General features: G+C 46.6%; 1 protein-coding gene across 6 annotated transcripts in view; it reads right to left on the bottom strand.

Annotated features, from left to right (window-relative positions):
- Positions 1–24,513, bottom strand: part of PTPN13 (protein tyrosine phosphatase non-receptor type 13) — a 1,388,150-nt gene that overhangs the window by 783,350 nt on the left and 580,287 nt on the right. For all 6 annotated transcript variants that reach the window (XM_069630435.1, XM_069630437.1, XM_069630436.1 and 3 more), the window contains 2 exons: positions 3,170–3,244; positions 2,891–3,065 (listed from right to left, as the gene is read on the bottom strand). In XM_069630435.1, coding sequence (XP_069486536.1) covers positions 2,891–3,065; positions 3,170–3,244 — 250 coding nt within the window. The remainder of the gene's footprint in view (positions 1–2,890; positions 3,066–3,169; positions 3,245–24,513) is intronic.

The following is a 24,513-nucleotide window of genomic DNA, read 5'->3' as shown; positions in this document are numbered from 1 at the left end:
TAGAGGCAGGTGTGTTTAAGCTCTTTTCAGAACATGCACACATTCTACCAGCATGATCCATTGCATCTAAAAAAAGGACACTATCAACTTGGTTAATCAACAACTATTTTCAAGATTTCACCACCCCTCTGATGTCTTAAGCCATGATGGCATGCTTTTTAAAGCTTTTGTTAGCTAAGGAGGACGATGGGTCAGGTCCTTGACTATGAGGTGCTACTCCAAGGAACAGAGACTGGGCTTTATGAACTCCCAGATACAAAGTGTCTGGGCTTCTCAAATACGTAACTTAGACCCTTTTCCAGGTATCATGGTTTTGACAACTTTGAACCATTCTGTGATCAGTTTATTTTGACAGAGAGGGTTGTCAGGTTTTGTCCAAAAGATATGTTGTGGCAGGTCGCAAGGTAGAGTCTGACACAGTGGTCATTTGTTGGTTCTTTTAATGAAATTATATGAAAAGGCCTATCTCGCACCAACACTATAGGGATTTTCCCAGCCTAACTAAAAGAACTAAACAGTGCTTGTCTGTCGTCAGGAAGTCCAAAGTAAATCTCCTCAGTCCAAAACTAACTCTACCTTACCCTAACACTAATATGAATAACTAAAGTAGACCAAACAAATGCCTCTTGGACGTTTCCTTTGCAGCCTATTCTCCTGCGGCTTCCTCTCACAAGTCTCTCAATATACAAATGTCTCTGTTTAGAAAAACTCTTCTTATGCCGAAATCTTCCGATATCCTTTTATGGTTATATTCATAAGCTCTTGTAGCTATTCCCAAATGTTCTTGCATCTTGTAGTCCCATTAGTGGTAGGCATAGGACAGTTCTTCTTGAGATGTACTTTCACACTCTTTCCTCTGATGTTATATCTCATAGTCTTTGGATCCAAGCTTTCTTCCGTTTTGTATAGCTTTATCTGTATTAGGAATCACCATCTTTTAGAGTCTCTCTAGTGGATTCTTTCTCTGTATTTGTTTTACTTTGCCATCTTATTTCACAACAGTGCTTATACTCTTTTAGAGAATGTTCTCCACACTTTATGAACAACCTCTTTTGGCCTTTTCCCTCTGTCTCAGGGTATTTGATTCCACTTGCTTTCAGTCTCACTTTTAAACTGGTTCATCACATTCTTTACGTGTGCCTCATGTATCCATCCATGCGGTTTTACTGTTCATATATAATTCTCATGCCTTTCATCAAATTTTCTATCTGTAATGTATTTCCCTGGTGTCCTCCCACTTCTCCCACTCTCCCGGTACCTTTGTCCCTCTAGATTGAGTGCAAAGGGCTTGGAACTTGCTCAGGTAAATTGCTTTGCTGTCTGGTTTTTCACCTTCTGCTCGCTGTCGGCACTGCGGCTGGCTGTTGCGGTCTGTAGGCACTAACCGATGGGAGCTTTCAGCGCTCCCGGCTGTCATGGGCTCAGAGTTGCTGGACAAATGTCGAGCCCACCACGGTATGACCGTGGTCTAACCACCACGTCGGACAGTTTGTCTTACCTCATCCGTGCAATGGTTTCCCCGTTGCCTGCTTTTCCTCGAATCCAGCGTCAGGACTGACTTTTGTCTCTTTCAAAAACCATGGGCTCTGTGGCTTCCTCCAGTTCCAGCTCTCCAAGCCGTGATTACGCCAGGGTGCTTCTCCTGCGCACTGTAAGCTCCCTCTTCCTGATCCACTTTTCGCAGTTACATAGTAATCTTTTCTGAAAGAGATATTCTCCTTTCTTTGGATTGGCATGTTTGATTCAACATTACCTGGGGCAAAATAGAAGGTCTTCACATTCATCAAGGAAGGCAGTGCCATGTATGCAGATACAGTGGTTGGCTTAGGGAATTCACTTTGGGAATGAGAGCCCTTGTCCTCTAAGGGGGAGTCACTCCCATTGAGGTCTCACTTGCCCAGCCCACTAGGGGCGGTCTTGAGGAGCGGGTTCACATCCCTAGCCTCAAAGGGGGTGGCTCCCCACTGGGGAGAAGGGACAAATACCCTTGATTTGTCACAATGTGCAGAAAAGCACTGGGGTGAGGAAATGTCAAATTCTCAAGCCACGCCTGAAAACGTATCTCCCAAGACTAGAATTTCTGGCATTAACTCATTGTTTCTGTGCAAGGCCTATTAGCTTATTGAGAATATTCTGGTAGTCAGGAAGTTTATACGTAGGGTTCTGTAAGCCAGCAAGGATGTCCTTATCACTCGACACGTAAAGGAGAAAGAAAAAGTTAAAAAGTGATATGATTTGATTTTTTAGTTGTGAGATCAGCTGGGTTACCATACGTTGAAACAATATTTATGGGGGGTAGCCAGTATTTTGGGCGATATGTGAGGAGAAATCCACATTATCCAGCCTTGATTATGACAACTTTGGTGCCAATGGTCATAAACCTGGCATATGAATGAACAGTCTATTTCACAAGGGGCTTAGAACAACTTAGCTTTTTTCCTTTACTCTTTTTTAAAGGTGCCTCCATTATTTAACAAATATTTAAGACTCATATTTTTATTTGAGTCTATCCTCCTGGCTGGGAGGATAGCTCAGGGGCAACACCCTCGCCTTCGAAGCAATACGATGCGGAGCAACACAGGTTTGATCTCTGGTTCCGTGCTTAGAAATCTCTGGGTATTAAGCGCGTTATACATAACCAATTAATTATAAAATGACATTATAGACATTTGAAGGACAAGATTTGGAGATCATTTCATGCACAGTAAAAATGCAGCTCAAATGTCTGTACAAGTAGTGCTAGCACTACAAGTCAACAGCAGTAGGGAATAATGAGCATGCCGGAACTTCAGCTGCCTAAGGAGACTCGCCACATAATGTGCGCTGTGCTTCCAGATCCATTTAAAATAACTGTAAAACCATGCAATGTATGATCAGAAGAGCATCTTACCCTTTAGACTAGCCAGTGCAAACAGGTGATGCTCCACCAACCCAATATGGGCCACAACCATATCAAATACATCTTTGCAAGTGGTCTTTGTGTCGCAGGTTAATTCCAGCCTTTGTCCACTCAGAAGTATTATATTCACCTTGCGTCGAATGTCTTCATTTTTCATCTTTTTGGTCTAAAATGTTTAAAATACAAGTTGCATCAGTTGTATGAACGATCTAGACAGTGTAGCCTTAATGTTATACAGCTGCACAGTTGAATTCAATTATGCACACCTACCAAAATTGATGCTGGAAGGTCCAGAGAGATGTATGGCTCGCTGGTCATTTTCACAAACTCTGGGCCAAAGAAATTCTACGAATTAACAAGAGTGTGAAATTAAATATTTCTGCAGAGATTCTCTGAACAGATTAAAATAACTTTAAGAAATACCAATAGCTACATTGATCCATACTGTGGATTTGTAGCATACATCACATGACAAATGAACCAAGAGGTCTGCAAACGTTTAGACACCTTCGATATTTAACTACCAAGGACTAAAAAGCGTAAAATGCATGGTACTGTAAGATATTTTTTGACAGCCGTTCTGAAAAGATATAGGCATACACAGTTGATCTGTAGTCCAGCGCCCACAGGCAAAGATTGTAATCAACAATAGATCCTTCCTGCCCCTCTGCAGCTCTTCTTGGTCATACTGCCACTTTATGTGCTACCAAATCTGAGGATAGCTGCTGGAGGGGGGGGTTTAGGAGAGGGCAGTCATTGGCTGGGGGCGATGTGGCCCAGAACACAGTGGTTGATGAATGGGGCTTGGGGGTGGTTTGTGGGTGGAGGTGAAGGTGTTTTTTCTTTTGCCGAGGATCCACGGCCTGACGATGAGGAGTGTTCATAATCATGTGAAGCCATGCCAGACCCATGCTGGAGAACAATAGTGAAAGGTAAGTAACTTGTTCCATATACACTTTTCGTAATGGGACAACACACATTCAAGCTAAGTAAGAACTGTTTAACTGTTCACAATCAGAGTTAGTTACCAGCAACTCTTTCACCAGTAAGTACCTTCAACCACTTGTTATACTTTGAGGCAGAATCCTTTACTTATCCAGTCCTTCCCTAAGCTATTGCAGGAGTACGCTCTGGGGCAGAAGAGGGTCCTTAGTGGTCTAGGAGCCAGCTGTAGGCAGGGTGATATAGGGTTCTGTGGCAGGTAAAAGTCAGAGTTCCTGTGGAAGACAGTTCAACAATTAAGTAGTTCACTTTAAAGTTAATTAGTGTCCAGGGATTTAAGAGAAGACACCCTAGGAGGATTCTGGCAGTGGGCCTGGGTGGATGAGAGGACTCCCAATAACAGAAACACCCCAAAGCTTTAAAGAAATCACGCAGGCTTAAGGCAAGTAAATATCCCAACCAACAGAGTACCTTATCACGGAAGAAGAGTTGCAGCAAGAAGACTTCAGGTTCTGCAGTCTGAAACCTGGTCATTTAATTCCTTTATCATGACAGAAGACGGGACACTGGAAGGACTTTTGCAGCATGGATACTGGGGAAGACTCCAGGCAAGAGGATCTTCACATGGTTTACTCAGCACAGAAGAGGTTGCAACAGGGGAGACTTCAGGCTCTGCAGCCAAAAACCTGGTAGTTGGATTCCTTGTCATGAAGACTGAAGACAAGATACTGGAAGGGCTTCTGCAGAAGGGATCAATGGGGAAGGCTCCAGGCAAGAGTTTCTTCACAGCTGGAGGTGGTACTGTGGTTTTGGCGCCCTTTTCAGGAGCCAGAAGAAGACTGATTATCGATGGTCGATTCTCGTTTGCAATGTTCAGCACTCTGGTGAGGGGACTTTTTGGACTCATTCATGGCTATGGAGGTCCAGTAGGATGCCCACAAGGTTTCAGCAACATTCGAAATTAGGAAGACTGTGCACGGCACAATGGCTCGAGGTTCCAGAGTATTGGGTTATTGCAGCCCTGCAAGGTCACAGCACGACGTGGGATGGCTCAGAATGCAGGTCTTCTTGAGTCTAGTGGTTCTCACCAGGCTCTTGGTCAGGGTCGTCGTTTCCAGAGTCCCCAGGTCGATTGGAACGAAGGGTAACAGCAGGCTCTGGTTACACAGCAGGCTCTCCGGTCACTGGAAATCGTTTCAGGCGCGTTTTCTTCATCTTCGTTTTCGGTTCCAGTGGTCGACTACCTCTTCAGCTTCCAGGATCTAACTTTTATGTAGGAACCAGCCAATCAAACAGCCATGCAAAATTTAAACTTGGGGGGTTGGCAGTCCATTCTGGACAGTCAGCCTCCCAGTTTTAACTGGGTTCTCGCAGTCAGGCTTGAAGACAAAGGGCTGCAGAGTTTTGGACTCCTTCCTCGCTTCCTGCCTTCACAGACACTCTGGGGCCTGGACCAAGGTCTCCCGCCAAAGATAAAATTGACACACAGGATTTTCCCACCCTAGACAAGGAACACTGTAATGGGGGAAAAAAGAAGAAAGGGCGGGGGAGACAATTTTGGCAAAATTAGCACCCATGGGTACCTGTGGAAACAGCCCACTGTAAAGGTGCACCGAATTAGTTAAAAGGTTCACTGCCACCAGCCCTTAAAGGTAAGCTTGTCCCTATAACAAATGTTACAGGGAAAAGGAGAAAGGGGATACATTGCATCTTCCCAGTACTCCTCATAAAGTGGGGTGTGCTGGTTTCACCTAATAAAATGTAAAAGGGATCCAAAGATCCTTTCTACCCTTGGGAACTGTAATTCTCACAAGGTTAGCCAGAGAAAGTTAAAAGGGGAGCCCCAAGGGCAACCCAGCAACAAAAGGCAGTATGTACCAAAAGTTGTAAAGCAGATTAAGTTAAAAAGGCGCATTGGAGAGTCTTAAAAATGACACCCATAAAAAGAGTAAAAGATTGTGAGTGTGGAAAAAGGTTCCCACTCACTGAGGTATAGGGAAAAATAATCCACCATTAAAGCAAAAGGTTCTGGGGTTGACACAGGTCAGGGAAGATTTATCATTGCTATAAAAATCTTACCCAACACTAGGTACCCCGGGTACTGGGATTCTGCAGCTCAGAAAAGTCACAGCAAGCTGGGGGTTGGCCCAAAATGAAGGTCTTGAGTTTAGTTAGTCCCACCAGCCAAAGGGAGGAAGTTGTCCTGTCGATGTGTAAATGGGGTCAACACAGCTGCAAGGCTTTACAGGGTGCGTTTACAGTCCTGGAAGGTGCTGCTGGCGTCTCTGCTTGTCTTCTGCTTTGGATTCCTTGTTCCAGTGGTCGACTGTATGTAGTCCAAAAATCCTTGCCTTTTATGCTGGATCCCAGTCATTCACATAATCAGGGCTGTCAATCACGTGGGGTTTGGCTATCCTCCAGGACAGCCAACTGCCCATTTAGAACCAGTTCCAGCCAGACATACCTACAGACAAAGGACAGGGAAGGTTTGGGCTACTCCCTCAATTCCTGACTTCCCAGACCCACTGGAGCCTGGGCAGGATTCGGGGCTGAAGCCTGCCAAAGGCAAAACTCACAAAGTACTCAAATATACTCTAAATGATAGAAGAAAAGCCCAGAAGGCACTGACAAACAAAAATTGCTGACAAAAGTAAACAGGCCCATTTTTAGAAAAGGGTCACCCATGGGTGTTGTACTGCAGCTGAGAAATCAGCCTGCTAGTAACCTGCACACATGGTAGTAAAGCTTAACTACTGCCACCAGCCATTTAAGTAAGTCAGTTGTAACAAAAAGTTACATGAGGAGTGGGAGAAGGAGTTACAATGTAACCCCCCCCCCCAGCACCTCACAATGGTGGTGTGTGCTGGACCCACAAAAGAAAAGTTAAGTAAGATAAGTTATATTACTATTCTAGGGAACTATAGTTCTCACAAGAAGATTTATGTAAACATAAAGAGAAGTCCAAGGGACTTGTCAGTGACTCTGCACATAGGGTGATGGGCGTCACAAAGCAACAAGCAGATGCCTGTATTAAACACATGGAGTTTACCAGACTCCATAAAACAGTAATAATAAAGATCTCGATCAGAGAAAAAGAATGAGTGAGTGGCAAAAAGTTCCACTCAATCAGATTAAAATCAGAACAGTCCAGAGTCCAGCAAAGGTGCTGTGGTCTCTCAGGTTAAAGGGAATTAGCACAGAAACTGAACATTCTCATTAACAGTCCCATTCCAGTTTAATCCCTGTGGAGCAGCTTGTCCAATCCCAGCCTTTGGACCATGGAGGAGGTGGTCACATCTCCCGATCAGGTCCATAGAGGAGGGAACAACAGTTATCCTCAAGTCCCACAGATATGACCACTTACCCCACTTAAGGACCATGGAGGGAGGTGGCCTTTTTCCAAGTTAAGGGCCATGGTGTTGACACTTATTTCAGTTTCATGGTTATGAAAGAGATGGCCACTTCTCACCAACCGTACCAAGGAGGAGATTGGTACGATTTCAGCTTTGGGCCATGAAGGAAAGGGTTACACCACAGATTGAGGGGCATTAGGTTTTCGCAATTGCGTTTTCCTCAGCCTTTGGAATCAGTTGCTTTGTGTCTTGGCAGGCCTCGACTTTTGTTTTAAAAAGTTAGACTGTGAATGGCTTTCTCTTGCTTTTTCCACAGTGACCCCACCCCATCTCAGCTTCTGTTTAATTTTTGTGACCCCTCATGCAAACCTACTAAGGAACCATCACTTGTCTTTCTGACTAAGCATTTTTACCTCCTTTCCATCAGGTAGCAGAGCTCAGCTATCTCGATCAAATGCTCACTTCACTGTAGAAGCTTATATTACCAGGATTAGACTCAAGTATAGCAATAACAAAATGATTTACGCAGGGCTCCTTTACAGCGGTCAAAGAAATGTGTATGTTGTGCCAGCTGTCGACTTCCCTATTAAGAAGGCAGACAAACATCTAAATTCCACTTTGGAGTTAGATTCCAGTAAACTATTTCTAATATACATTCGCAGCAAAATGCATTTTGTGTTTATTTATCCTCTACGTGGTTACGTTGTCTGGTGGACAAGCTTATAAACTGGGCCATGGGTGAGTTTGTACAGGGAATCTGTGTCAGAGATGGAGTTAGGCTAAGAGACCAGGAGTGAGAGGTCTCTCCAGAGGACCCTAAAGGGGGATGCCCTTGGTGGCAAAAAAGAGGGAGCGAACCCAACCCAGTGATCAATAAAATTGACCCGCTCTGGTAGTCATTAAAAAAAGACCTGCCTGAGGTCAATAAAAGGTCTTTCTCCAAAGCCACGATAAATTGGTGGCAAATCTGAGTTTCGTCCACTGCACAAGGGCCATTTATTGCCATACAGGGTGTAAACTCTGTTTTTTGACAGATCACTGTGGATAACCCCAAGCTGGAATGGCACTCTGCTACAACAAAGGATGTGCGGGAGTGCTGCAAGGATATTCGAGTGGTGGGACGAAAGGAGCTTAGGTGAGTTCCTTGAAGCTGGAGCATGCGATAAAATGTGCTTTGTTTCTATGTGATACGATAAAGATTCTCTTAAACCTACCCTCTGGGTACATTGGGTGCTTGTGTCCGTGATATTGACCGATGGATGACAAGTAACCATCTCCTTTTGAACACTGATAAAACCGAAATCATGGTGTGCGGCAATACTGCCCTTCTCCCACAATCGTTCCGTGGCACCCTTCCCTCGACCCGCCCCCCCCCCCCTTCAAATAAACTCAAAAACCTGGGATGCACCATGGACTCAGGCCTATCCCTCTCCCATCAGATCAATAATGTTTCAAAATGCTGTCACTACCTCCTCAAGCTTCTTAGATGCATTTTTCCCTACCTCTCCTACCCCAACAGACTCGCCGCTGTTTTGTCTATTGTAATGCTGCGGCTGGACTATGCCAACTCCTTACACCTGGGAGCACCGGCATACCAACTCAACAAACTCCAAAGAGCCCAAAACACTTGCGCCAAACTCCTCCTCGGACACAGAGAACACATCTTACCTGCTCTCTCCACACTTCACTGGCGTCCCGTCGGACGAAGGGCCACCTTCAAGACCCTATGCATTACCCACCGAGCAGTGCACTAGACCGGGCTAACGTACCTACAAGAGAAGATAAAACCCTACCTCACATCTTATACCCTAAGATCAAGCACTGCCCTCTTTCTAGTGATTCCAACCTCTAACTCCGTCAGGATGGGAGGATCCACCTTCTCAACCTTGGCCCCAACTCTGTGGAACTCACTCCACCCACATATTCGACCCAACAAAGACTTCATGGCCTTCTGCAAAGCTCTAAAAAGCTCTAAAAACCTGTCTATTTCCATAAATGCTGATTAAGACCAATGAAGGCAGCTGAAACCTAGCAAACATGCCGACAAATGTTTAAGAGACCCCGAGCAATGACGTCTCTGAATGTGTCTAAGTCACTAATAATTTTACTCTGAACCCAGCAATTGCAAACACGCACCTGAAATCCAGAACAGCAAGCTCTCAAGAACAAATCCTCTGCCCAGACACTCACCTCTCCTATCACCATGCTCTATCTCTACTCTACACCAGCACACAATTAGAGCGCAGCTACACCCCTCAATCAATTTTGGCCTAGCTGCTCACATATGAACAATACTTCATCAACACCTAAACATTCTGACAAAACGCAGCTATACCCCACGAAAATCGGCCTAGCCGCACACAGGTGTCCTGCACAGGCCTAACGCAGCCAGAACCAGTATCAGTGAACAAGCTCCAGACTGCACACATTCAACTGATATCAAATACCACAACACATAATGCTAGGATGCAGCTACCACCTGGCAATCGCATCATCTGCCCACATAATCGGTGTATCCAAACACCCAATGACACCGTACTCTCTCGACTTACCTGGACTATCCATTAATATGTAGAGATACACGGTTTACATGTGAAGTCAACTAGATTTCTTGTAACCAAAAATGCAGCTTCTAGACAAGATATTGTTAATTTGAAACCTTATTGGCAAATCAGATTAGTATTCTGATATTACACATGGGTGATAACTTGTGCTTCACAGCTTTTTTGTCATAATTTATGATAATGGACTAAGAGCCCACATTCCTTCCATGTGAAAGCAACACGAGTTAGGACAAATGTAAATTAAACCTTTTGGTAAGATACACTTGAGATCTAATCACTGGTCAAGTTGTTATTTTCCTTTTTAGCATAGTTGCTTTCTAGGAACTTATGAGTCTATTTTTTTTTTATCATTCTTTGAGACCAAGAAGAGTATGTTGTGAAATGAGTCCTCTTCCTCAGTCCAGCTGCTAGTTACAATTGTATAAAGCTTATTTAAAAATGGTAAACATTCATGAATTCATATACTTTCTAGAAATGTTTGAGCAGACATTTAGTCTTAATTGATAATCATCCGATGCGAGACAGGACTCTACAGCACAATCCATCGTTTTTTTAAATACCCAGCATCTAGAGCACTTGAAGAATGGCACCACAATCCAGTTTCTTTAAAAAATATCTTCTGTAAAAAAAACTACTTAAAACTTTGTAGCTCAGAAAATCCTGAAAAATAGTGCTAGATCACATGCCTCATTTACAACCACTGGCCCTCTAGGTTGTCCATCCTCATGCACCCCTCTAATACCACCATGAAAATGTCATTCATCAGCAACTCCACAGTCTGAGAACATTCTTCAGTGAGAAACCGACAGCAGGGCTCAGTCTCCCGAAAGCATATGCCTACAAGGGTGTGCCCACTGCAAGTCCACAGGTACCGCTGACTTCTGCTAGTAAGGGCACTGTAAGGAACTCATGGTGGAAACAGTAAAGACAGAAACAAGTGATCACAGTTCAAGGGTGTTTATTGAACTATATAAATGGGAGAGAAAAACCCGTAAACTAAACCTAAATCTAAGAAATAATAATAATAATAATAAGGCAGTCCTAGTGGCGCTTGTCAAATAAAAAGGGCTTATATACTAAAAAGAACTATTGTCAATCCTTACCGCCAAGTTACAAAATAGTGTGGGATAATCTTCCCCAGAAAAGAAAGAACTGTTCACAAAATGATAAGTCAGGATTGTATATAGCTGGGGTCTCCCTTCCACACATTTTTAGCACGGGACAAGGTGCGACTCTCCTGAGCACAACACACACCTGGCCTTCTCCAACATGAGGTTATAGTTCTTTTCGGCGATATCAGGACCTTCTGTGGCCAAGTCTCTTTCAAACAAAGTCTCTTGCCTCCGAGGGTCTGATGTGTCAACAATAATAAAACAAAAGTCCCTTTCCGTAATCCTTTACGTTGGGCGACGACTCTTCACCCCTTGATCCCGCTGAACCGGGCTACAATACTTTTTTAATGTTAGCCTCCCTAAGTCGGGTTCACTACGGCCAGATACACAGTTCACTTTGCTTTATCACAATGCAGGACTCACTTCCCTTAGCCTTACTCTGGCATCCCTCCGATGGGTATAAAAGGTAGAGGAAGTGTCGAAAGGGGGAAAATACTGCATCTTGCAATCGGATGTCTCACCCCCATTCCCCGAGTACCCCTCTCATAGGTGATCTTCCCGCACTGGTCCACCCCCAGGGTCTGGATCCAAGGGCGATGGCCATGCCCTGGCCACCTGAAAAAAGAGATCCCCAGGGTTCAGACAGTGAGACACCTTCAGGTTTATTACAACACTTACATCATTATGATATGGCTGTCATTTAGGATTAGCCTTCGTATATAAGGCCAAATCTGCAAAGAAGGCAGCCCCCATAACAAACAAGATGGTGCCTATGATTACTAGTTCCTTTCTGTCTATATCTAACTGCCTGTCCTGCTTTTCTGCTCTCTTGACTTATTCTCCCTTTGCTGCCTTTTAGCAAAAACATACATTTTGGTTATTTATTATTTTTCATAGATCTCACAAATGGTTCCTATTTTTCATTGCACATCGGTTTCTTAGTACCAAATTGTGTCATCAAACATCTTATTTGCCATTCTGTCTTTGCGCCCATCAAGAGTACGGCAAATGAAAAAGGAGCATGGGTTCAGATTGAGCCTCGTTTTGCAAGACTGGGGAATGCACATTGTAAGATAAGTTTTTATGTTTCTATTACTTGTTGGTACAAACATCCAAGCCCTTTACCATCATCTATTTCTACAAGTCAAATGGGTATTCAACTGCTATCCCAGAGTATGGGACTCCACAGTCCAGCCCCTCAGACAATTTCTCGATGTAGATAGCGAGACTGGAGGCATTGTACATGATATTGAAGAGTATCAGCTTTGGTGAGAAAAGCACATTGGAGGAAGCTTGTATGAAGAGGCTACAGTTAACTAAAATGATGGCCATCCGATATCCATTAATTAAAAGTGTCCTCCATTCCTCAGAGCCTCCAGCTAATGGTTGCCCATCCAAAAGTTAGGACTGTACATCCAACATCCCACCCACATAAGATTTCCAAGTGGCCACCAATGCAGGCAATCTTTTCATAAAGCCACTTAAACCTTTGTTCAGTTGCTTCTAAAGTGGAATAACAGTAGAAGGTCAGACTTTTTCTGGCAATTCTTGACAAACCAGTAAAGGGGGCATTATAACCAACTCTTTTAGATACCATGATTTTGGAAGTTGAACGTGTAGGATTATCCCGGATGAAAGTAGCCTATACGTCAGAGAAAACTGTTAATGTGGATAAGGTGCTTCTCTGGAAAAATTGAATCCAGGATCTTTTTCTGATTGACCAGTGTGAAAATTGAGACAGAGCTAGGTTTTGATCATGTGAGCCCAGGTTATATGCATGCATACTGGTTGAAATGGTAAGAACTATGAGAAATGAGTTCTGCAAAACCTATAGTTCTTTTTTAGAGACATACGGATTAATGCAGAAGAAGCTAAACAAGTAAAATCGAATTTTAGAATTAAAGACAAATGTAGCAAGTATACACATAGTGAGTAAAAAAAAATACAAGTATTGATAGATGTGATCATAATCACATTAGCTAAAGGAAATCAAGTACACAGCCCAGTGCCAGAACAATCGTCAGAACTGCAGCTTTTGTCACACACTCAGGCATCCTACCTTTATTCCACATTTTCTGACAGCTGCAGGTGAAGGAGTGGCTTATTGCAAATTGTCTTAACATGTATCTACTATCCACTCAGTGTTTCGAACAATCAAAGATATCCCAAGGAGCACAAATCATGTTGTGTGTTCAAGAACCTAGTTATGTCTGAATGGGCGATTTTGTACACTTTTCTTGCATCTCAACGGAGTGGGATCCCTCAGGTAGGTGGCCTGCATATTTAATAATAATAATAATAATAATATAGCATTTATCTAGTGCTACGAACCCTCAGGCATCTGGGCACTGCTTATTATTAGCCACAGTGGGTGGTGCTCATTTATTGACCTCGAAGGATGAAAGGCTGAGTTTGGCCCTGCCGGAATGCGAACCTGCATCAGCAGGATCTGCACAGATGTCAAAGCGAGCGCTTTACTCGCTGTGCTATCAGACCGGCTAGATATTTGGAAAAAGTAATTTCCATTTTAAGTAACTATTCCCCTTGCTAATGAAGGTGCGTGTGCTGCAATCTGGGTCTATCTCACCTGCTGCATCTCTGATAGTTTAATGGAATTATCCCATATATTAATGCACCAAATCCAACTATTGGAGGACTACTAAGGTTCTTTCAAAGGCCATCTGCACAGAGTTTGCTAGTTGTTAAGACGGATTTCTGAACTCTGTCCTGGTGGCGCAGAAGTTCAGAAGGCCAACCTAATTACTTGGAACAGGGTAACCTCTGGACAAGCCAGACCAATCAAGGTAGCGATCGCGGCGGTCAAGACTAGGTCTCAAGAGGGGTGAGGGTGACTGAAAGCCCGCAGTGAGCACACAAAGCAAGAGCGCTTACAAACTACTCCAAACAGTTGTTTATATCAAAAATAGATACACATTTATTATAAGGCCTTGAAACTAATAACCACAGTAAAAGCAGCAATATACAACGATATTAAACCAACGCATACACTATCCACCCAATATATATACAGAATACACAGTTTCACAGCATTAGCAGCACGAAATATGTTATCCACCTGCAGGGGAAGGAAAACAGGCAGTGCGAACCAATGCGTGTGATATGTCCGCCTTCTGAGGCCCCTAACTGGATGGTAGTCCAATCCCTACGAAGAGTGGAGCCTAGCGCTCAAAAGTACCTGCACACGCCGGTGCCAATGGGCAGAAGGTGAAGCTCTTCGGAGGACGTTGGACAGCTCTGTAGGGTGCCCTAATGAAGGAGAACACGGTCCGCGACTCTAGCGCAGCCTCCACTGTGAGGCAGAAGTAGGGCGCGAGTACGGACAAGGGGTGCTGTATTTACAGCGGGGAAAAGCAAGGGGCACTGCAGGAGGGCGACCAGATCCTAGCTAATCTACTCACCGGTCCCCGAAGCAAGCAGGCCCGAGCTTCTCCTCGATAGATGCAGCTTCTGGCAGGTTCTGAAGAGCAGGGAACGTCTCGTCGTCGTGCAGAGTAAAAAGACGTCCCGATCGAAGAATCCTGCACAGTTTTGTCGCCAAGGCAGGGCAACGGAACGGCCGGGTGTATTCAAGCCAAACGAGCACCGTTCACCTCTAGCTTAGGGTTGCTAAGCAAACGAAGCGTGTGAGCGTGCCCCGGACTCAGAATACCACCCAACCTGTCGGCGATTACAGAGCAGGACTCCTTAGTAAGCTGGTCAGTCAACTGGATGGCCCAGAGACACTTCCGAAGGCTTACGGCAGGAGTTGATGAAGGTGCCGGGAATAGCTGGTCCTGCTATTCCAATAGGTCGAAGCGCCAGTACAGGCCTTCTTGTTCGATCTTAGGTGGAAAGGGCTTCACCGGACGACAGCAATGAGGAGCAGAAGTTCTTCAGGGGGTCACCAGCGATTCCTCGGTCCAGCCTCGTGTTCGCAGGATACTTGGCTCCTGTATCCCTGGGTTCGTGAGAACTCAGGAGATCGACATGGTAGTGGTGTTTCCAGCTCCCTCTTATCCACGGTTCCCTTCGCGCCAAAACGGAGGGGAGCCAATGGGAGATCCGCTCATCAACACACATACCATACGTGGACCAATCACGGACCACAGTGGTCCCAGGCATTCACACCACCCTAGACTCTCTGGCACCCAGGATGTGTATTGGGACCAGACAGCCCAGCCCACATCCTGGGGGCACTCAAACGACATGTAGAAGCCCGCGAAAGCAACCGTGTTTTGCGGGAAACTACATGCCCAAATAAGGAAGGCCCCGGGTCGCCTGACCCGGGGGAAGGTAAAGGGAGCAAGACGGACAGTGGACGAGACAAAGGAGCCTCGTGGTCCGGCCATTTTGGGTAGCCGGGCCACCCTTTTGTGTTCGCGGCAAAAAGGTGCTCAGAACGGCAAAAGGAGCTCAAAATAAACCAAATGATCGCTGCCACCAGCCCAGTCCCTGAATGACTTGCACCGATCCAAAAACCATCCTACAAGAGTGTCTAGGGTCTGTAGAAGGCTAGAGACCCAAGAGAGCTGTAACTTAGCTTACAGTGCCCTCTTGTGTCGTGTTGCACTAAAATGGCGACACGGTAAAAGAAACTACGGGAAACAGCGTTCCCCGGTACTGACTGTCTTAAGGGCATGTCAGTTTCCCCGTAAGAAAGGAGCGAAAGCCCAGAGGAGTACGGCAGAAGGCTGCACTTCTCTGGCAAAGTCAAGAAAACAGGTTGAAAACAATAGCAAAAAGTTTAGGGGTTGCCACATGGAAGGAAAGTTCCCTACAATAACGAAATCTTTCCTAACACTCGCCCCTCCCAGACTATGGACAGGGGGAACTAATCCACCCCTGGATGAGTCTCTTGTTCAGGTCGGTAAAACATTCTGGACAACCCATCAGCATTGCTATGTTGGACACCTGGCCTATGCTCAATAGTGAAGTCGAAGCCTTGTAGACTTATGGACCACCTAAGCAACTTTGGATTCTCCCCCTTCATGTTCATTAGCCACTTTAACGGCTTATGGTCAGTCTGCACAGTGAAGTGGGTCCCATAGAGGTAGGGCCGCAGCTTCCTTAGGGCCCACACAACAGAGAAACATTCTTTCTCTACTGTGGACCATCTGAGCTCTCTGTCCTTAAGCTGGCGACTAATAAAACCGATAGGGTGTTCCTTACCCTTCTCATCTACTTGTGATAGTACAGCTCCTATCCCAGTGTCAGAGGCATCCGTCTGCACGATAAAAGGTCTTTGATAATCAGGGGCCCTGAGCACAGGGGCCTGGCACAAGGAGTCTTTCAAGCCATTGAAGGCCTTCTCACACTCGTCAGTCCAAGTTACCTTCTTGGGTTTCTTCGGAGTTGTGAGGGCAGTCAGAGGAGCAGCTATGGTGCCATAGTCTGCCATAAAATTGCGGTAATAACCCGTGAGTCCTAAGAATGCTCTCACTTGGGTTTGTGTAGTGGGGGTAGGCCAGTCTTGTACTGCTTGTACTTTACTGGGGAGAGGCTGTATCCTTCCTCCACCTACTTCATGCCCAAGGTAAACCACTGAGCCTTGTCCAATCTGGCATTTACTCGCCTTTGTGGTCAAGTGGGCTTTCTGAAGAGCCTGGAGCACAATCCCGAGGTGTTTCACATGGTCTTCCCAGGTGGCACTGAAAACTGCTATATCGTCCAGATATGCAAGACAGAATTCGTCCAACCCATTCAACACATGATTCACAAGCCTCTGGAAAGTGGCAGGTGCATTCTTCAATCCGAACGGCATTACCCGGAATTGGTAAAGCCCGTCGGGAGTTGAAAATGCTGTCTTCTCCTTGGCATGTTCTGCTAAAGCTATTTGCCAATAGCCCGCAGTCAGGTCAAACGTGCTGAGGTACTTGGAGGCACCCAAGGTATCCACCAGCTCGTCAGTTCGAGGCAAGGGGTGAGCGTCTGTCTTGGTGACAGCATTCAGAGCCCTGTAATCCACGCAGAACCTCAATTCAGAAGTGCCTGCCTTTGGAACCAATACCACAGGACTGGACCAAGGACTACTAGAGGGTTCAATCACCCCAAGGTCTAACATCTTGTTGACCTCGGTCTTAATATAAGACCGCACTTTATCCGACATCCTGTATCCCCTACTTTTGGTAGGTACACTGTCTCCTGTGTCAATGTTATGTTTGCACCAAGGTGTCAAACCAGGCGACTGTGAAAACAGGGGGGAAAACTGCCTAAGCAAACTTTTCACCTCAGCCTGCTGATCAGAAGTCAGGTGAGGGGCCACTCGGACACCCTCAACGGAGCTATCTGAAGGACCGCTTTGGAACAGGTCGGGAAGAGGTTCTGACTCCTCTTCCTCAACGTCTGACGCCAGTAGCAGTGCTGCGATTTCGACTCTTGGGACGAAAGCCTTCAGCCTATTTACGTGGAACACTTTTGGAGCCTGTCCAGGCCTTCCAAGGTCCACTAAATAGTTCACCTCACCCAGGGGCTCCACCACTGTGTAAGGGCCTGACCATTTGTCCTGTAAAGCGCGAGGCCTTATAGGGTTCATGATCAGGACTTGCTGACCAGGGGTAAAGTGAATTAAGGAAGCTTTCTGGTCGTACCAATGTTCCACCAGCGCTTGTCCTGCCTTCAACTTTTCACTAGCCAAGCCCATCAGGAGTACCATCCGTTTTCTGAGCCCTAGCACATAGTCAACTACATTGGTAGTAACAGGGGGAGTGGGCATCTCCCATCCCTCTTTGACGATGGCTAAGGGTCCCCGTACGGGATGACCGAACAGAAGTTCGAAGGGGCTGAAGCCAACACCCTCCTGTGGTACCTCTCGGTAGGCAAACAGTAGGCATGGTAAAAGAAGATCCCATTTTCTTCTCTGAGGCTCCTCCAGAGCCCCAATCATGCTCTTTAACGTTCTGTTGAAACGTTCCACCAGACCATTGGTCTGGGGGTGATATGCAGAAGAGAACTTGTAGGTGACCCCACATTCTTTCCACATAGCCTGCATATACTTCGACATAAAGTTGCTGCCACGATCTGACACAACTTCTTTAGGGAAGCCAACCCTAGTAAATATGCCGAGTAAAGCTTTTGCAACTGACTTGGCAGTTACAGTCTTCAATGAGATGGCCTCAGGATACCTGGTTGCATGGTCGACCAGCACCAGGATAAACCTTTTGCCCGAGGATGTTTGTGGGTCAAGGGGACCAACGATGTCGATCCCTACCCTTTCAAATGGTACCCCCACAACTGGGAGCGGTACCAACGGAGCTTGGATTGTCGCGCCAACCTTACCAGACAACTGGCAGGAGGCACAACTCCTGCAGTGACTTTCTACTTGCACCCCCATCTTGGGCCAGTAGAAGTGCATGGATAACCTTTGCTTGGTCCTCTTCATACCAAGGTGACCAGCAAGGGGAACTTCATGCGCCAACTGCAGGAGGAAGGGCCTAACAGCAAGGGGAACCACCAACCTCCTATGGTCTCCTTCTGTAGACTCTGTGGGCTCACTATACAGGAGTCCACCTTCCCAATAAATCCTATGCTTCCCAGGAGGCTCACCCTCAAGCTGGGAGCAGGCCTGTCTCCTTAGGCCTTCCAGAGATGGGCACTCACGTTGGCCTTTACTGAATTCGTCCCTATCAGGACCTCCTTCAACTAACAAGTCTTTTAGTTCAGGATGATCGTTGGGGTCGAATACTTCAGGCATCGCCACCTCCTCGTCAGGCTCGGGCGATTGACCAACTCCCTCCACCGCAGTGGTAGGCGAGCTCGGGGGAATATTCTCTTTCCCCCGTCGGGACTTGTTGACTCCTTTCGCCTTGGGTTTCCCCTTCGGCTGTGGCGGCGTATTGGACTTGGCCAATGCTGCCCGTGCTTGAGACCGTGTGTAGGGTCTTTCGGCAGTGTCTCCTACGAGCCCTAGAGCTCTGAGATCATTGCCCAACAAGACCTTTCCCGGGACGTTTCTCTGAATGCTCACTGGAATCCTAACTGCTGTACCATTTAAAGTTAGATTAACAGGGATCACGGGAAACATACGGAGGGGGCCGTCAGCCAACTTAGTGGGCATCAGAGGAGCTCTGGCAACTTCCTCTGAGTCTACCAAGGTAGAATCCACTACAGTTCGACTGCACCCACTATCCCTAAGAGCTGGAGTATCCACTCCATTGATCAGCACACTGTCTTTAAAGTAGTGCTTGGTATTATCCGGAATCCTAGCATACGCCTCTGCGACTTTAGGCTCCCAGGAACCCAGGGACACTAAAACTACCTCAGCCTCTATTCCGCTGGGAAATGAGTCTGAGGAGAAGGATGTTCCTGTAATCTCTTCTTCCTCGTAGGAGGAGAAGGCCAGATTAGCGGAGTGGACCCCCAAAGGTCTAACCTTACAACGGGGATCCCCCTTCACATGGTCAGTTGCTCCACAAGAAAAACAAGCCCCATTGGGTCTGTTTACGTAGGGAGGCTTATTATAACCAGAGTTCTGTTTCGGAGGCGAACCTCCGCTACCCTGTGAGTTCTCGTATGGCTTACCCTTATTTTTCTTTTTGTGGCCCTTTTGGGAAGAAGATTTAGCAGATTCCCCACCCACCACATCCTTGTACTTTTTCCCTTCCTCCTGCTTATCAGGATGAGTTTTGTCCTTATGGGACACTCGATGTGACACCCATAAGTCTGCTGCAATGGCCAGCTTCTTAGGATCTATCTCCTTCGAATCGGCCAAATGCTGCTTAAGCTCCGGGGAAGAAGAAGCAAAAATGTGTTCCAGCATGACCAGATTGATCATGCCTTCGAAGGTAGAAACCTTATAACCTTCAACCCAGCCAGTCAAGTTTTTCAGGGACTCAGCTAGACACCCAAGTACCACCTTCCTTTTTCTTATATTCTCTAAACCTTTTCAAATATTGGGTCGGAGTCTTCCCAAACTTTAAAATGAGAGTCTGCTTCAACATTGCAAAATCAGCGCGCTCAGCCTTCGACATTTCCATAATGGCACTGCAACCAGAATGGGGCAGTCTGCTGAGTAACCATGCAATCTTATCCGCATTATCAACCTCTTGAACCTCGCATGCATACTCAAACGCATTTAACCAGTCCATAATGTCATTTCGTTCCTCATACACACTGAGCAGATCTTTTGGAAACCGTGGATGAGAGGAAGCCCCAGAACCATGTCCAGGACCCTTGGACCCATTTGCGAACTGAAGCTTGGCCAGTTCCAACTGGTGATCCCTGTCTTTTTGTTTTTCTGCCTGGTCGATTTTCAGTTTGGCTATGCTGAATTCAAGCTCCTGCTGCCTAAACCGCAGCTCTTGCTTCTTGAATTCAAGCATAGCCTCCCCATCAACACTGGCAGAGGAAACATTAGACATTACATCCTCCCTGTCCTTGTGGTCGCGATGGATCAGTGCAGCGGCAGAACCGTCGGTTCTGCCAGTGAGAGCAGCCCCACCACCTTCTGCACTGTCCTCGGAAGTTATAGCGTCAAGCTGCGCTTCTTGCCACGCCACGATTCTCTGGATCATTTCCAATTTAGTGCCTTGAGAGGAAACCCCTCTCTCCGCACACATCTTCTTCAATGTTTCAGATTTCGAAGCATTTAAGGTTAATAAAGTATTCGTTTCCATACTGTTGATAGGACTATGGCCTTTTTAACGTTATATTCAATACTTTACTGCGTGTCCTGGTTGGAATAACCTGAAAACGCCTTAGCTCGTGCGCAACACTGGATACCTTCAGTCGTATCCCACCGCTGTACACCAATTTGTTAAGACGGATTTCTGAACTCTGTCCTGGTGGCGCAGAAGTTCAGAAGGCCAACCTAATTACTTGGAACAGGGTAACCTCTGGACAAGCCAGACCAATCAAGGTAGCGATCGCGGCGGTCAAGACTAGGTCTCAAGAGGGGTGAGGGTGACTGAAAGCCCGCAGTGAGCACACAAAGCAAGAGCGCTTACAAACTACTCCAAACAGTTGTTTATATCAAAAATAGATACACATTTATTATAAGGCCTTGAAACTAATAACCACAGTAAAAGCAGCAATATACAACGATATTAAACCAACGCATACACTATCCACCCAATATATATACAGAATACACAGTTTCACAGCATTAGCAGCACGAAATATGTTATCCACCTGCAGGGGAAGGAAAACAGGCAGTGCGAACCAATGCGTGTGATATGTCCGCCTTCTGAGGCCCCTAACTGGATGGTAGTCCAATCCCTACGAAGAGTGGAGCCTAGCGCTCAAAAGTACCTGCACACGCCGGTGCCAATGGGCAGAAGGTGAAGCTCTTCGGAGGACGTTGGACAGCTCTGTAGGGTGCCCTAATGAAGGAGAACACGGTCCGCGACTCTAGCGCAGCCTCCACTGTGAGGCAGAAGTAGGGCGCGAGTACGGACAAGGGGTGCTGTATTTACAGCGGGGAAAAGCAAGGGGCACTGCAGGAGGGCGACCAGATCCTAGCTAATCTACTCACCGGTCCCCGAAGCAAGCAGGCCCGAGCTTCTCCTCGATAGATGCAGCTTCTGGCAGGTTCTGAAGAGCAGGGAACGTCTCGTCGTCGTGCAGAGTAAAAAGACGTCCCGATCGAAGAATCCTGCACAGTTTTGTCGCCAAGGCAGGGCAACGGAACGGCCGGGTGTATTCAAGCCAAACGAGCACCGTTCACCTCTAGCTTAGGGTTGCTAAGCAAACGAAGCGTGTGAGCGTGCCCCGGACTCAGAATACCACCCAACCTGTCGGCGATTACAGAGCAGGACTCCTTAGTAAGCTGGTCAGTCAACTGGATGGCCCAGAGACACTTCCGAAGGCTTACGGCAGGAGTTGATGAAGGTGCCGGGAATAGCTGGTCCTGCTATTCCAATAGGTCGAAGCGCCAGTACAGGCCTTCTTGTTCGATCTTAGGTGGAAAGGGCTTCACCGGACGACAGCAATGAGGAGCAGAAGTTCTTCAGGGGGTCACCAGCGATTCCTCGGTCCAGCCTCGTGTTCGCAGGATACTTGGCTCCTGTATCCCTGGGTTCGTGAGAACTCAGGAGATCGACATGGTAGTGGTGTTTCCAGCTCCCTCTTATCCACGGTTCCCTTCGCGCCAAAACGGAGGGGAGCCAATGGGAGATCCGCTCATCAACACACATACCATACGTGGACCAATCACGGACCACAGTGGTCCCAGGCATTCACACCACCCTAGACTCTCTGGCACCCAGGATGTGTATTGGGACCAGACAGCCCAGCCCACATCCTGGGGGCACTCAAACGACATGTAGAAGCCCGCGAAAGCAACCGTGTTTTGCGGGAAACTACATGCCCAAATAAGGAAGGCCCCGGGTCGCCTGACCCGGGGGAAGGTAAAGGGAGCAAGACGGACAGTGGACGAGACAAAGGAGCCTCGTGGTCCGGCCATTTTGGGTAGCCGGGCCACCCTTTTGTGTTCGCGGCAAAAAGGTGCTCAGAACGGCAAAAGGAGCTCAAAATAAACCAAATGATCGCTGCCACCAGCCCAGTCCCTGAATGACTTGCACCGATCCAAAAACCATCCTACAAGAGTGTCTAGGGTCTGTAGAAGGCTAGAGACCCAAGAGAGCTGTAACTTAGCTTACAGTGCCCTCTTGTGTCGTGTTGCACTAAAATGGCGACACGGTAAAAGAAACTACGGGAAACAGCGTTCCCCGGTACTGACTGTCTTAAGGGCATGTCAGATTCCCCGTAAGAAAGGAGCGAAAGCCCAGAGGAGTACGGCAGAAGGCTGCACTTCTCTGGCAAAGTCAAGAAAACAGGTTGAAAACAATAGCAAAAAGTTTAGGGGTTGCCACATGGAAGGAAAGTTCCCTACAATAACGAAATCTTTCCTAACACTAGTGTGGACAGGATGAACGAGTCCCAAACACTTGAGACAAACTTGCAAGCCACCACAGTGGTAAAAGTGCCTAAGCACACAAGAAAGACATTTTAAAAAGTACAATGGCAGGGCCAAAGTAGCTAAAAACAAAGAAAAGAAACCCAGATGTATTTATTTATTGGATATTTGTATTGCGCTTATACAATAAGACAGTGGGCATCATTACAACTCCGACGGTAGCTGTGCCAACCGGCAGGCTGCCCCAGGAGTTGTGATTTTTTTCTGGCACCTAGCTTGCCGGTAACAGCAGGGGATTCTAACCCCGCCGGTCCGGGAAGTCAGGCGCAGGAAAAATGGTATTTCCCATTCCCATTGAGTCCCATAGGACTCCATTCCCATTGGGTTGGGGAACACAGAGGCATCAGCACCCTAAATAACGGTGCCAGTGCCTCTGTGAAAGTCTACTAGCGGCTGCCTGGCGGGCGGGACGGCAAGCAACTCGCAGACTCAGAGTGTGCTGGTCCGGTAACAACGATGCTGGTAGGCTTACTGGCACCGTTGTTACCGGACCGCAATGCTCGTAATGAGGCCCAGTGTTTCCAAGTGCCACAAGGCACAAGGGAAGAGAACAAGGGGGCAAACGAACAATGGAATGATAATGAATAAATACAAAGGACCAGTAGTCCTACTAGGCCTTGTGACATTCAGAGCGTGCAAGTGCAGTGAAAAGAACAAAGGGTGGTGGGGGTAGTGGGGGTGGCGGTAAGTGCTAGTAGGGCCCCTGGGGGAGGAAGTGCCAGAGGTGCCCGTTGGCGGTAGACCTCCCTCTCCACATGGAGATCTCCCATGTGGAGAAGGAGGTCTACTGCATGCAGGGCGGAGGCAAACCACCCAATAGGCCGGTGTGGGCCCAGAGGGCAGTGCAGGGGGGGTTACAAACATTGTGTTTCATATCAAAACAAGACTTATAAGTGCTCAATCCTCTCCAGACAACACAAAAACACTTTCCACATGCATACATATTTTATGTTGACACACTATTTTGTAACGTAGCGGTAAGGATTGGTAATAGGTTTTTTTTAGTATAGCCCTTTTGATTTGACTAGCCTCCACTTGGACAGTGTTGTTATTATTTGATGGTCGTAGCTTGCTCCCATCTTAGATTTATGTTTAGATTAGGCGTTTATCTCACCCATTATACAGTTTGATGAACACCCTTGAACTGTGATCACTTGTGTCTGTCTTTACTGTTGCCAGCATGAGTTCCTTACACTTACCACACTGCTTTCTACCTTGATTGCCGCCTTTGGCTCGACTTCAGTGACTTTCCTGTTCACCATAACAGGTTGGCCTTCAAAATCCACCCAAGGGTGATTTTGGAAATCCATCTCAACGGAGACAGAACCTGGCAGTAGTTAAGACGAGAAAAGAGAAGAGAAGAGAAGAAGCTTAGCCGCAGAGAAAAAAAAAAGTGCGCCCGGCGGAGGATAGGAAGCTGGAAATGGGCGAGACAGGCAGCGTTACTAATGTGAAATTAAAAGGATAGAGAAAAGTCAATGACACCAAGATTGCAGGGAAAAGATAAGTAAGACAAATGTGGGGGGAAAGCAAAGATCAGTAGGATAGGGGGAAGAAGGAGTGGAGCGTCTTAATGCCTTCTGGTCTTTGCCGCGCTTTATAAATCGTTGTACAATACAATACAAGAAGGGAAGTAAAGAGCTTCAATTTTAGATGGGTTGAGATGGAGAAAATAAGAAAAAGATTTGTGTGTCACGGGTGTAAAAATGGCAGCATAGATTGGGGGGCGGGA

The sequence above is a fragment of the Ambystoma mexicanum genome, chromosome 6q (genome assembly GCF_040938575.1).
Source record: "Ambystoma mexicanum isolate Mex_15411 chromosome 6q, UKY_AmexF1_1, whole genome shotgun sequence".
Classification (NCBI taxonomy): domain Eukaryota; kingdom Metazoa; phylum Chordata; class Amphibia; order Caudata; family Ambystomatidae; genus Ambystoma; species Ambystoma mexicanum.
This window is presented reverse-complemented; position numbering and strand designations above follow the sequence as displayed.